Source organism: Mytilus edulis, chromosome 10, assembly GCF_963676685.1.
Source record: "Mytilus edulis chromosome 10, xbMytEdul2.2, whole genome shotgun sequence".
Classification (NCBI taxonomy): domain Eukaryota; kingdom Metazoa; phylum Mollusca; class Bivalvia; order Mytilida; family Mytilidae; genus Mytilus; species Mytilus edulis.
The window spans coordinates 37,979,516-37,994,530 of NC_092353.1; the positions used below are offsets into that span (position 1 = coordinate 37,979,516).

Below are 15,015 nucleotides of genomic sequence, written 5' to 3' on the forward strand. Positions count from 1 at the left end.
ATTTGTCAAGAGTTATGGTCCTTGAATTTAGAAAATCCACTCAAATATTCAGTTTTCCACACTTGTTTTGTCAGCTTTGAAGATATTGACTTGATATTTGTCATATAATTCTCACCATTACAAGTTATAGATCAAATTAGCATTTTGTTCCTGTACAATGAATTTTTAACCAGTTGGGTACCATGTATTGCCTTGTAATACTATCAGAATGGTGGGTTTTTGAAAGATGCTTGCTAATAAAAAAAACAATGTATGACTTTGATATTAATCAGAAATCGAAAACTGGGGAATATTTTTATTTCAGGAAATGGCCTTTGAATTATACCTGACTACACTGTATTTTCAATTTCTTATTGATGAAGGCCATACGGTTGCCTATAATTGCTTAAATCCCCTTCATTTGAACTTTGGTGGATAGTTGTCTTGTTTACAATCATTACATCTCCTTATTTTTTATAGTAATTCTTTATTTCCATGCCATTTTTTTTTAGACTTAGGGGAATGGCTGGGTCAATATCCCCTGTGTGCCCTAAAACAACATGATTAAGGTGTATATGCATATTTAAAAATCTCTGAAATGATATTGAACATGGTACTATTTTCAATAATTTACAGGATTTAACTGTTGTGCTCTTTTGAAGAGAAAAAGACCATATAACATTTAAAAAAAAAAACTTTATAAAACAGCTAAAGCCTCGTGCACATATCATTGGGCCTTTTAGTGTTTAAGATTTACCTGAAATGATTTGTGAATATTGACCCAGATGCATATATTTTAATCAAATAGAAAAATGCACATTAAACAAAATAAAATATTTGTCAAATAGAAAAAATAATTTATTACATTAACCAGAAAATAATGTATAAATCTCTGCCTCTTTCCTCAATACATATAAAAATCTTTGGTTAATAAATTCTTGTTTTTACTTCCTTTTGAGTCATTCATGGTATGATATTGTTTATTTTCTCTCATTATAAATGGGGATGGTTATCAACTTTTCTTTGTTATTTTGTAACTTTTGTTTCCTTGTATTATCCTTTGCTCTCTTAAATTATAATTCGTTTATAAATCACAATAATAAGAATCAGTCTGTTGCTGAAATGAATCAAATTTGAAGTGCTTCTTTAATTTTTCCCCAGAAAATTTTATTGCCATACTCATCATTTGGATATTCAATGTAGGTTTGTTTCTGAATAATTTCATGTAATACCAAAGGTATTTCTTTTGGCAATAAATTCTCATAGAATATGAGAAAGAGAACATTTTTACCGTTCCTTGAATGAATACTTTCCATACGTGCCATGTTAAATTCAAACATGCAATAATAAGATTCTAAAAAAGCTTTGGAAATGACACAGATTGTTTTTCGGCTGTTTTGTATAGCATTGATAATGTTGTCTGCAATGTCTTCGCCAGGGGTGAAATCTCGCTGATGTAGACACAGTTTTAGATTTCCATCTTCTTCCAGATTTTGAATGCAGTCATTGATAACAAAGTTTCGGTCATTGTCTGAATATGAAACAAATGCATCATAATGATATTCACCCAAATCTTTGTTTAAGTTCAACTTTGATGTAAATGTAAATTTTGCTCTGTAGTATTTATATCGAAGTTTTTGTCTCTTTCTATAGACAATAACTGTAAGTAATACTCCTATACAGCTAATAATAGCAAAAGACATGATACCGATTATAACCATGTTGAAAAATCTTGTGCAGTCTGCATGTAGATGATTAATCTTTTCTTCAAGTGAATTTGATACTACATTGCTTCCATTTACAGTAATGCACTTGTATTGTGGGAAATTGATCAAATGTTTTTGGTTTCGCAACATCCATTTCAAGAATCGTAGTCTGTTGCAAGTACATTGAAAAAGGTTGTTGCTGAGGTCAATTTTTGCATTGCTGCTTTTTATAAGAGCTTTTTCTATATTCAACATTGATAAGTCATCCAAAAATGTTATTGAATTGTTCGTAAGATTCAAAATCTTTAATTGTTTTATAGGAGAAAGATCAAAATGGACATCAGTCAAAAAATTAAAACTGAGATCAATAAACTTCAAATATGGTTGTTGGATGAACATTGCTGAATTAAGTTTATAAATAGAATTGCTAGACAAACTTATATATTCAAGTACACTGTCCTGTGTAAGCATATAGCTATTCTCTGCAAGGTAATTTCCAAGATTATTTTCTTCTAAGTTGAGATATTTAACGTATGTTAAGTTTAGAGATATCTGATGGAAAGAATTCCCACTAAAATCAAGTTTCTGAAGACTAATTGGCACTGGTATCCTTTCTGCTTTAAGAAAAACTATACCAGAGTTATTTGCAAGTGTCAGTTCACGAATTGGTGGCTTGTGCAATATCAGTGCATTGTTGATTTCTTTATAAGTGAAAGTAGTATTCCTTTTCAAGATATTACTTAGTACCAAAATTTCAATAGGTGACTGTGATACTGCTAAAATCAAATTGATCAGCTCAGTTTCTGAATACAAATGCAAGTTAAACCTAGAACTCATACTCAAATTAAAAATTCTCAATTGCTTTAGTTTAGAAAAAGCATAAGGAGTCTGTAGAACAAATCTATAACACACATGGAAATATAAATTTGTTAAGTGTTGTGTATATTTGAATGTGTTATTTTTTATAAAAAGATCACATTGTTCAGAGCTTAGTGAATATAAATTATGCAGAGAAGAATATCCTTTCCCTAGAACTAATATTGGTTTTTTTCTTACTTTTTCATCGTCCATATCTAGTTCTAATTTTTCCAACATTTTTAAATCTGAAATAGTTTTATCTGGAAAAATAAAAGGTTCAATTTCAAGGAAATCCTCATTGTCTTGAATTCTAAGATGTGTTAGTGATTGAAGAGATCTGAAACTTCCTGGTGGGAATTGCTCAATATTGTAACCCAGCTTATTATTGTTCATTTGAAGTCGACGAAGGTTCTTTAGTCCAGTAAATGTCTGTTGATTGATAGACTGTAATTTGTTAAAAGATAGATCCAGCACAATCAACTTGGTTAAATGTTGAAATATATTATTTGGTATTTCCTTGATGCGATTGTGGCATAAATTTAGGTATTCAGTGTTGTTAGGTATTAAATCTGGAATCTTTGTCAAATTTTTACGTGAACAGTCAATGTTGAGCTCTCCTTTTTCATAAAATGAAGTGCAGTTTAATTGCATATCAGGGTATCTATTTTTGGGCTCAGTTATATCCAAACAGTAATTGCAGTAAAAATGAATTAACAGTGTCAATATGAATATTAAGATTGATTCCATTATGTCCTGAAAAAAATGTTTAAAGATCTGTATATAAAATAATTGATTGATGTTCTTGAAAATTCATTGGAAGTGAAAGAAAGTGTTGAATGACATTTTTAGCAACAAGCTCTTCTTTTTGGTTGTTTAAATGTCCTTATGTACCCACAGGGACTTACACAGGCCAAATGAAAATAAGTTGCCAGTATGGAAAACAAATTTGAATAGTTTGCTAGAGTCTGAGATAGGAAAATAGCATGCATGGCATGAAAGGTACTCCTCGTTGATTGCAGATTTTATAATATTAACAAACTAACTTATTATGAATCAATCTAGTTAAAAACATTTTTTCTTCAATATTTTATAGTTGAAACCATGTTAATCTGCAAAACTAATGAATACAAGAAAAAGAATATTCTTACCTTATAGTAACAATATTTTTTTAAATATTTGTAATAAGAACTAATTTAGATGTATAATTTGTTTATGTAAAGTGAGAATAGAAATAAGGATATGCATAAGTAATTGAAAAGTGAAGTTGAAGGACCGTTATCCTGTTTTTAATAATTATTTTGAGGTTTAAGGAAACATTCTTTTTAAAATTATTCTTGTCCTAAGTAGTAATTTTAATTTCTTTTTCTCCCTTTTGATTCATAGACAAATTTTTTCAAATCTAGAGTCACAGATAACTAACGCATACTTCAAGTTCTGTACTAAATGATTTAAACAAAATCAACTTGTTTTTTCTGTCCCAATTTGGATACAAGAAAATCATTTACTAACCAGATGCTCTGCAGGGCGCAGCTTTATACGACCGCAGAGGTTGAACCCTGAACGGTTGGGGCAAGTATGGACACAACATTCAAGCTAAATTCAGCTCTAAATTTGGATTGTAATTAAAAAGTTGACACAGCTTAGGTTTCTGACACAGAATAAATGTGGTCTAATGAACTTAAGCAATTCACTATGCTGTTGAATATTAATCCTCTCAAAAAAATGTTTGAAGAAATTTTATTTTTATTTATGAAATCTGAAATGAGAAAAATTGCCCCCCCCCCCCTTTTTTTTTTCACATCCTCCTTTCCCTTATTCCAAAACTGATCTCAATTCAAATTTCTAATGGAGTTTGCAACAATAACTACTCATTTAAATACATCAAAAAATATTAAAATGTAAAAAAGTGCTTGTTATCACTGAATGGTAAAGATTGTTTTAATTTATCAGTTGGTAGTAAAAGTGAATATACATTGTATATTGTGTAAAACAATGATTTAAGTTGATTCAACTACTATTCTGGACAAAGAAAGATAACTCCAATTGAAAATTTCTTGCTGTTGTGCAATATTGTGCAATTAGACATTTCTTGCTATTGTGCAATACTGTGCAATTGAAAATACTTGCTATTGCCCAATACTGTGCAATTGAAGATTTCTTGCTATTGTGCAATACTGTGCAATTGAAAATTTCTTGCTATCGCACAATACTGTGCAATTGAAGATTTCTTTTTTTTTTTTTTTTTTATTTGTTTTTCAGTAGTCAGGCTTTTACAATCCCTTTACATCACCACCTGACTATGGTGTTAAGGGGTTTAATATATACAACAAAAAATTGACTACATTTTTTTTCTTCTACTGTGAATATATATTATTTGAATATTAACATTATAATAAAAAGAGGAAAAGAAACACACACACATACACACATACACTCTCGCAATTGCATTAACAAAACATATATATCAACTTGTGTATTGCAAAGAAAAATGTTATCCTTGTAAAGATCTGCTGTTTCATTTTTTTTTATTTTATATGATTTGAATCAAAAGTAATTATTACTAATCAGTAAAAATGTAATCTACTGGGCCCAGAATTTTTGAAAATAAGGTGTGGTACCATTTTTCTTTGCTATATAATGTTCATTTTCCTGATATTTTCTTATTTTTGCTAATAGTCCTATAATACTTGGTTTCTTTTCATACAACTTACATTTGTATATATAGTTCTTTGCAATAATAATGATCAAATTCAACAGTAAACTTTCATTTTGAAGACCAAGAAAATGTGCTTCTTAGATAATGTAAAGTTCACAAAATATCTTTTCAATTTTTGTGAAAAAGATTGCCATATAAAATGTGTTATTCTCCATGGTTTCATCAGAAATCTTACAAAAAGTACAAAGCTTTGAATCTTTAAGTTTAACTTTATACAAGAAAGTATTTGTTGCAATTATTCTGTATAAAAAATTGTATTGAAAAGTCCCTAAATAAGTGTCTTTACATGATTTTCTTAAAATAATATAATATTTTGACCAATCTGCAATTTCAATACCTATCAATTGAAAATTTCTTGCTATTGCACAATACTTAATATAATAATTTTGGATCCTGATTTGGATTAACTTGAAAACTGGGCCCATAATCAAAAATTTAAGTACATGTTTAGATTCAGCATATCAAAGAAGCCCAAGAATTAAATTTTTGTTAAAATCAAACTTAGTTTAATTTTGGACCCTTTGAACTTTAATGTAGACCAACTTAAAAACAGGACCAAAAATTAAGAATCTACATACACAGTTAGATTTAGCATATCAAAGAACCCCAATTATTCAATTTTTGATGAAATTAAACAAAGTTTAATTTTGGACCCCGATTTGGACCAACTTGAAGACTGGGCCAATAATAAAAAATCTAAGTACATTTTAAGATTCAGCATATCAAAGAACCCCAAGGATTCATTTTTTGTTAAAATCAAACTAAGTTTAATTTTGGACCCTTTGGACCTTAATGTAGACCAATTTGAAAACCGGACCAACAATTAAGAATCTACATACACAGTTAACTTCGGCATATCAAAGAACCCCAATTATTTAATTTTTGATGAAATCAAACAAAGTTTAATTTTAGACCCTTTGGGCCCCTAATTCCTAAACTGTTGGGACCAAAACTCCCAAAATCAATCCCAACCTTCCTTTTATGGTCATAAATCTTGTGTTTAAATTTCATAGATTTCTATTTCCTTATACTAAAGTTATGGTGCGAAAAAACAAGAAAAATGCTTATTTGGGCCCCTTTTTGGCCCTAATCCCTAAACTGTTGGGATCTCAACTCCCAAAATCAATCCCAACCTTCCTTTTATGGTCATAAACCTTGTGTTTAAATTTCATAGATTTCTATTTCCTTATATTAAAGTTATGGTGCAAAAAACAAGAAAAATGCTTATTTGGGCTCCTTTTTGGCCCCTAATTCCTAAACTGTTGGGATCTCAACTCCCAAAATCAATCCCAACTTTTCTTTTATGGTCATAGACCTTGTGTTTAAATTTCATAGATTTCTATTTCCTTATACTAAAGTTATGGTGCAAAAAACAAGAAAAATGCTCATTTGGGCCCCTTTTTGGCCCCTAATTCCGAAACTGTTGGGATCTCTCAACTCCCAAAATCAATCCCAACCTTCCTTTTGTGTTGATAAACCTTGTGTTTAAATTTCAATGATTTCTATTTACTTATACTAAAGTTATTGTGCAAAAACCAAGAATAATGCTTATTTGGGCCCTTTTTTGGCCCCTAATTCCTAAACAGTTGGAACCAAAATACCCAAAATCAATCCCAACCTTCCTTTTGTGGTCATAAACTTTGTGTCAAAATATCATTGATTTCTATTTACTTAAACTAAAGTTATAGTGCGAAAACCTAGAAAATGCTTATTTGGGCCCTTTTTGGCCCCTAATTCCTAAACTGTTGGGACCAAAACTTCCAAAACCAATCCCAATCTTCCTTTTATGATCACTGCAACGTGATACCAATATATGACCAAAAAATTTTCAATTTTTGCGGTCGTATAAAAATTATAAAAAAATTCTAAAGGAGGATAGAAATGAAAAAAAAAAGGTTAACAAGACTAAAACTATGGCTAAAAGAGTTAATAAGAAACCCATTGAATGGAATTACAGCTAATTTCCTAATGCATGTAGCTTAAAGGTTTGGTTAACTTGCTTTATCTGATTGTATAAACACAAGCTCAAGCATTGTTATTAAGATTTACATCTGCAAACAATATAGACAGGCATATTTTAACCTATATATATTATATTTAAATTTGATTAAAGGTTATCCCAATTGCAATTGTACAATATACAAACAAAGCAAGCAAGCTAACCACAGTCCTACTCTACATGCATGCATTAGGAAATTAGCTGTAAAGCAATACAAGCTCCTTCTTATAACATGTATAAACAAAGCAGTATATTTCTATTAACAATGATTTACTGAAATATATTCATTGTAGGCACTGAAGTTACCAAAGCAGCTCAGTATTGTTCCATTGACTACAGTGTCCATTTCATTGGCTAATATTTACATAGCAGGGAAAGCAACCAATCAGCAAACAGTATTATCCACTATGTCATCTGTGGCTGCAGAAGATGTTTCCATAGTTACCAAACAGTTAATGCTATACACCAGTCATTTGTTAAAAGCTGGTGGAAAGGTAATATGTTTCATAAATTTTCAACATGCCCTTTTGTGATGTATATATATTTCATTTCCTTCTAAAGCAAGAGCAGGGGTATACAATAAGTAATCCTACATTTTGTTGTAACTGGTGGTTAAATGATACAAACTCCTGCTAAATCATATAATCAGTAATAAAGTGTTTATTATTTAGGTGTGTGCTGTTACTTATTTACCAAATTTATTGTTTAACTGTAAATTAAGAAATTAATAGTGCATTCATTTTTCTTGTGATTATTGAATTATTGACACAAATGTGAGATTAATTATAGGGATTTCAGGAAATGCTGCATACAAAAAATGCTATCATAATTTAGAATAGTATTTTTTTTTCATTTTGCAAAACCTATCTCAATGCAAAAATGAAAACATCACAAACATTTCTAAATTTACAGACATGACAGTATTTAATTGAAAATTCAGAATTAATAAATATTCTTTTCATTTAGGATGACAGCTCTAGATTTAAAATGGTTAAATTCTTCTTCAAATGTCTGGAAGAAATGGTTAAATTGTATACAGATAAAATGGAGAAACAAGAACCCATGGAAACCAATCAAAATGAGTCACCTGATCAGAAAGAGGAGAGTGATAAGACTAGTCAAATTATGGAAGATGGCTCTGACAAAGATATAACTTGCAGTAGGGAATTCCAACAGTTGTCAGTATCAGACAATACTAATGATGACATTTTCAAAGAGATAGTAGTAACAGTTCTTAGACATCCTATCATTTTGAACTGGTTCCTGTTTGTCAAGAATGAAACTGGTTCCAGTATTACCTCAGATACTGTCAAAATGATAATGACTCCTCAGTCACAACTAGTTACTACATGTACATGTAGTTTTGTACAGCTTCTGAAAGAAAAGGACATTAAAAATCTTGAACATTGTTTTGTTGAATATGTCAGCAAACTTCAAACATTGCTTTGTGGTATACAAAATGTGGAAATGAGCAAATTGTCAAACATTATAAAGGATGTGCAAGACAGTTTACCAATTTTAACAAAGACTTTGCCAATCGAGAAAAATAGAAGTCTGTTAGAAACAATCTTAAAAATTCCAAGTAGTTTTCTGATAAATGACGACCAACTTACAAATCTTAGTTATGTAGCTATTGATCTGTTTTTGAAGCTAATGAAAGATACTGGTGATAGACTGTTGAAGCTGCATAGTCAATGCACCAAAAGCCTATTTGATTTACTGTTGAAAACTTTAGATGAGAAATTAATGGCATGTTGTGATGCAATACTACAACGACAACCTCATTTATCAATGGGATTGGAAAAAATTGTTTTAGACAGTTTGATCCATTCCAACAGCATTACCATGGCAGAAAATCTTATCCTTCATAATCATTTGATAGCTGATTACTTCAGAGAAAGCTTACAGAAAGGAAAATATGATAAACATTTAGAGAGAATAACTTCCCTTGTTTTGTTCTTTGTGAGGAAGGTGGGAAACAACACACACTTAGGTAATTTACCTTAAAATTTTCTAACTGTCAACCAGATTCAATAAAATAATTTAACATCAGCCAGACAGTCATTTACATTGATTAATAAAACTTTTAAAGGCAAAGTTAACATAGAAGATTTAAGTCACTGTCATGTTTAATTTATTGTGCATACATTTGAGCTCTGCTAGAAATTAAGGAAACTCAGAGCTGCTGCATAAAAAAGTTGAAACAATGGCTAAGGGTTTTCTAATCCCATTAATGCTCATGAAAATTAATACTACAATGCTGAAAATCATCAGAAATAAAAAAACAAAAATAAAATAAAAAAGGAACAAGAAAATAAACCATTTTTTCCCACATATATCTTTACATTTTTATTTCATTTGACTTTATTTATAGCTGAAGATAAGAAAGCTTTGCTGAAAGTTGTTTGTAAAAAGTACAAACTTTTAATGGATAGAGTTTATAGTATGAGTGGTAACCAAGGAGATTGTTTGGTAGAGCTGATTATCTCTCTTGTCAACAGTGAAGTACTTGGTGAGTTTTGGAAATAAGCAGAATAGTGGTCAAGCTATCACCTGCACCCTAAAAAGAACTGTGTTTTTTTCCCTTTGAATTAGCTTATACAATATAGATTGATTGCAGATTGTTAATATATTTTTGGTAAATGTATCCTTTGGTGTTTTTATTTCCCAAATACTGAAGCATTGATGTGAAATGATAAAATTGAAAATGGAAATGGGGAATGTGTCAAAGAGACAACAACCCGACCAAATAAAAAACAACAGCAGAAGGTCACCAACAGGTCTTCAATGTAGCGAGAAATTCCCGCACCCGGAGGCGTCCTTCAGCTGGCCCCTAAACAAATATATACTAGTCCAGTGATAATGAACGCCATACTAATTTCCAAATGTACACAAGAAACTAAAATTAAAATAATACAAGACTAACAAAGGCCAGAGGCTCCTGACTTGGGACAGGCGCAAAAATGCGGCGGGGTTAAACATGTTTGTGAGATCTCAACCCTCCCCCTATACCTCTAACCAATGTAGAAAAGTAAACGCATAACAATACGCATACGATAGTTGTATATGTTCATCTGTCAACAACCCATGGTTGTCCAGATACTTTGTTTTAATGAAACTGTTACAGAATGTTATGTATTTATAGGCATTATACAATCTTTTTTGTTTTGGTGGGTCTTCATTAGGCAAAAAAAAAAATACATGTCTGTTTACGTTTACCCAACTGACCCTAATTTGAGCGCCGACCTTAAGCCATTTTATTTCCGTCATCAAGTGAAAAATTAATAGAACTTGTGTCAAAAACGAAGTAAGGGTTGCCAATAAATTTAATCAGTTGCCTGATACATCCCAATGTTCACAATCGTGAATATGACCGCTGTTTTAAGGAAACTCGCAACTCATGTAATGACATAACAACTTCGCTGCCATTTTTTCCAACCAATAACCAAGGGAAATAATCCAATCATAAAAAAATCGGCAAGACGGACTGCACAACTCAAAATCATGGCTCTAAAAATAAAATGGAAAAAATAATAAAATGGAAATACTGACCTACCTACCCTATTTATTTTGATGATGTAACATTAAACAGACATATATATTTGTTTGGCCTTAGCAAAACATGGACTTATATATCTACAAAAGGATTAACAGTCTTGTTTCCACAACTCATCCTATGATACAAACATGATTTCAAAATAACTTTCACAAGATGTTGCTTACTTAATAATCTTTTGTATCTCTCATTTTACATTCAACAAAAATATAAATTAGGGGTTTTTACACATTATTTGACTTAACCATAGTTGTACATGGCTTTAACAAATGTATAACAATTAAGATGTCAAGCAAAATAACTTTTGATTTTTATTAATTTCATATTATTTTATACCATATATATCATGTATAAATTTTATGTAATTTCAGACAAACAGAAAGTCCTATCCAATCAGATAACATTAGCAGGGTCACATGGGATCAACAATTTACCCTTTGTAAAATTGCTTCAGTATCTAAATGAAGAATCAACAGATAATCAGATGCAACTACTCAAACTGTATGTCAAAACAGTTACTGAAGCTCAAAGTAAAAAGGAAAATTTGGATAAAGTTTTTGTTGATTGTGTTATGGAAAAACTGGATGCTCTGTTGCAGGTAAAAGTCAAAGATAATTTTCTAAAAATCGTTCAAAGAAATTTGATTTAAAACTTTTATGGGGCTTTAACAAGACATGTCTGTTGGTACCGGTAAACATACGGTAAACAGTTTGTCTCTTGTGGAGAGTTGTCTCATTGGCAATCATACCACATCTTTTTTTTTATTGTAAATATGCTGCACAATTCAAACGTTTTGTAACAACATACTGCTGTTCATATTATCTATGTTTCACCAAACTAGAAAATAAACCTTTCTAAAAGTAATGTTCAGTTACTTCCCTTTATCCATAGTTGATATTTGAAAATAAGCAAAATGTATGATTGTTAGTAAAACAACTATCTATCAGAGACCAAAAGCAAGGATGTAAACAATAATAGGGCACTGTGCAACCTTTAAACTTTATTAATGTGCAAAACCCATACTGTATAAATGGTTTAAAAGGTTCAATGTTTATAATCAGTTAGGAGAGGGAAAAATTCATTTTAAATTGGGGACATATGTTTATTGAACTAATACTTTATTCTTTCACAGTTTTAAATTGCAGTCTTCAATAAAATGCATTTAATTTTAAAATTGACTTGAGGATAATGTTCTATGTGTTTATAATCCCCAGAGAAACAGTGAAGAATTAGTTCTTGAAGGAAAAGCTCTACCAAAGTTTTTGAAAGTTGTACTCAAGTAAGTAAATGCTATTTATATATGTTTTATTATTTATTTATGGATTGTTTGTGTTTTATTGCCACTTTCACCACTATTGACTATACTGTGTCTGTCAGATTTTGTTGTTTTTATTGAACTCATGTCTAAAATATTATATGAGGAAATTAATTTAGTTTAGGAATTCTTTTGTTAAGTATTCACAAGTCAAATAAGCCCTAAAATGTAAATTTTCATTTGACAACAAAGGTTTACTACTTTTTGGTAAGAATACTTAAAGTAAATAATCTGACATTATGTAGATAGGTCTGTTTCATCTCCACAACAATAGAGATCTCTCCTCCCCTCATTAATCTTTATGTAGAAACAAGTTTATGATTTAGGTTGATGAATTTTAAAGATAAAATATCCATATTATCCAATAGGGAGGCATCATTTTATAAAATATGAGGTTACAGCAATGAATATATTATTTAATTTCAGGTCAAGATTTTCAGACAAGAGAACATTCAAGATTATCTCAAAACTTGTTGAACATATATCTGATTGGCCAGAAGAGTTGCCATTGACAACGTTGTTTCAGATGGTGATGTCACATTCCTTGTTCCTCCCAATCATGTTCAACGAAAAGCACCAGGATGTTAAAGGTACAGTTGTGGATAATTTTTAAAAGGCGAGAAGTTAGTGAGTTCAAATAGAGATCAGTTGTCACTGCCAAATCTTGTGCAATGCAACTATTCCTGCTTGACATTTAAATTTTTAATATTTAAAAGTCTCAGCAAGCCTCTCTTGAAATTTAGAGTGTTAAGAGGAGAAATTTTGTATCACACCCAATGTATTGATAGAATCTATATTTATCTTATACAGGAACTATATAATTTCCGAAGCCAAAAGTAATAATTATTATTTTTGGTAGGTTTGAATCACCTGTTTCACTCTTATGTCTTATTCTTTACAATTGTCTGCATCATTTTATATCATTACTTCATATTGAGTCACATGTTACTCAGCGAAAAAAAATTGAATCTTTATATATTTGTCTTTACAGGAGATCTAACTATTCTGTTACTACACCTTATAGAGTCTGATTCCTCCTGCTGTTCTGTCCAACATTTTGGTATACTATTAGGATCTTACATGGCTACTCTGTCTGATACAGGTGAGTTTAGATAATAAACAGTAGATTTGTCAATCCAAAAATTAAGTAAATGATGACTTTACACCTATCTTTAAACCAGGTTTAATCCACCATTTGCTACATAAGAAATGGCTGTACCAAGTCAGGAATATGACATTTGTTATCCATTCATTTGATGTGTTTGAGCTTTTGATTTTTGCCATTTGATTAGGGACTTTTCTGGTAAAATTTTTTAGGAGTTCAGTATTTTTGTGATTTTTAGGCAGTTAAGCTGCCTTATGCGAGCACCCTGGATTTGGGTTCCCCCCAGGAAATTTTTGAAAAAGTGCCATTGCTCTGATCTGGCGGGTCTGGTAGATTCTTTATAACTAATTAGACATTTTTTTCACACTTTTTGTTATAAAAAACAATAAATATAAGAAAGATTACCTTAAATGATCGTCGATTTTCCCAAAACAATTGATGTTCCCCATTTGAAAAAGTGCTAATTAAAAAGTTAAGCATAGCTTTTTATCGTCTGTGCTTTTGATGAAGATGTAAGTGAACTATTGTAAGAATAATTTCATCGCCGAAAATGTTTGTAATGAAGGCATTAAAATTTGCCAAATGACATGAATGGCGCATGAATATTATTTTGCGGCTATTACGCCGTTGAATTTGGTGGATTCCATCCTACTAAAGGTAAATATTTAAAAGCATCGTCTTACTTCCTCTCTGTATAAGTCTTGAATTTGTAAGAATACTTGATTATTTTATTTCTACATTGTATGAAGATATGTATTTTATTTAATTATTTAATGCAAGCTGATGTTATTATTTGTCATCGTGTCTATCCGTACTTGCTTTGTATCGTGTAAACCCCACACATTATACTCGATCAGGGCCATTGCAATGTCAATCGGGACCTCATTTGAATACGTATTTATAGATTTTGTCGATGTCAATTAAGGTCATTTCAAGATGGTTTCCTTTATCGTGTTTTAGTTAAAAGTAAAATCACAAAAATACTGAACTTAGACGAAAATCTAAAGTTGACATGGTTAATTAATTGCTTTACACACAAACCTGTAAGCTCATTCATGTAAGGCTATACACCTGTACAATGTGACCTTTCACCTGGAAATATAGTTTCGTATACAAAATTCCACTTCTTTCAGGTTTACACTTTCAGTATTAATGGTTACAATTTACAATTAAAAAATGTTAGGTCTTGATTTATTTAAGTCGATAAGTTAAGAGTTAAACACAAAAAGTCGGAATACGAAAATTTTGATACTTTAATCACACATATTTAAAATGGCGCATCGTTGTTTACTTTGTACACACGTGAATAACATTAAACGAAATCGATCTTGGGAAGATTTCACTAGGTTTTATCTTGACTATAATGGTTTTACCATTGAAGGGTTCATCTTTTATTGATATTCAGGATTCATGTACACTGTTAAGATGCAATGACACAAATTTTACCAAATCCGAAACAAAGCGGACATTCAATCAAAGGCTGATTTTTATGCAAATTACTAAGTCAACACTGTTAGATTGTTTATTTTATCTAAAAATAATAACAAAGAGTAGTCAAGAATATTTTTATTTCTAAATAATACAAAGAGTTGTCAAGAATACATTATAACATTGACAACACATGATGTTTCTGTTTACTTGGCCAAACCTCGTTCAACATCGTATCCCAACTCTGGAAAAAAATGTCATAAAATCCTATAGTACTGCATAGTCCGCACCCCTTCCATCAATTTCATTCCCAGGGTAAAAAAACGCGGACTATACACCCCTTTCAACTGTAT

The 15,015-nt window shown here is 30.6% G+C and overlaps 2 protein-coding genes across 2 annotated transcripts in view; one reads left to right on the forward strand and one right to left on the reverse strand.

Annotated features, from left to right (window-relative positions):
• LOC139491112 (nucleolar pre-ribosomal-associated protein 1-like) overlaps positions 1-15,015 on the forward strand; it is a 51,487-nt gene that overhangs the window by 27,011 nt on the left and 9,461 nt on the right. Inside the window, exons 18-24 of the mRNA XM_071278484.1 lie at positions 7,552-7,752; positions 8,225-9,251; positions 9,633-9,770; positions 11,186-11,412; positions 12,029-12,093; positions 12,556-12,719; positions 13,121-13,231. Coding sequence (XP_071134585.1) covers positions 7,552-7,752; positions 8,225-9,251; positions 9,633-9,770; positions 11,186-11,412; positions 12,029-12,093; positions 12,556-12,719; positions 13,121-13,231 — 1,933 coding nt within the window. The remainder of the gene's footprint in view (positions 1-7,551; positions 7,753-8,224; positions 9,252-9,632; positions 9,771-11,185; positions 11,413-12,028; positions 12,094-12,555; positions 12,720-13,120; positions 13,232-15,015) is intronic.
• Positions 761-3,803, reverse strand: LOC139491114 (toll-like receptor 4). The gene is made up of 2 exons (XM_071278485.1): positions 3,692-3,803; positions 761-3,296 (listed from the first exon to the last, which is right to left on the reverse strand). The coding sequence occupies exon 2, from the start codon at positions 3,288-3,290 to the stop codon at positions 1,107-1,109; it is 2,184 nt and encodes a 727-aa protein (XP_071134586.1). The 5' UTR covers positions 3,291-3,296; positions 3,692-3,803; the 3' UTR covers positions 761-1,106.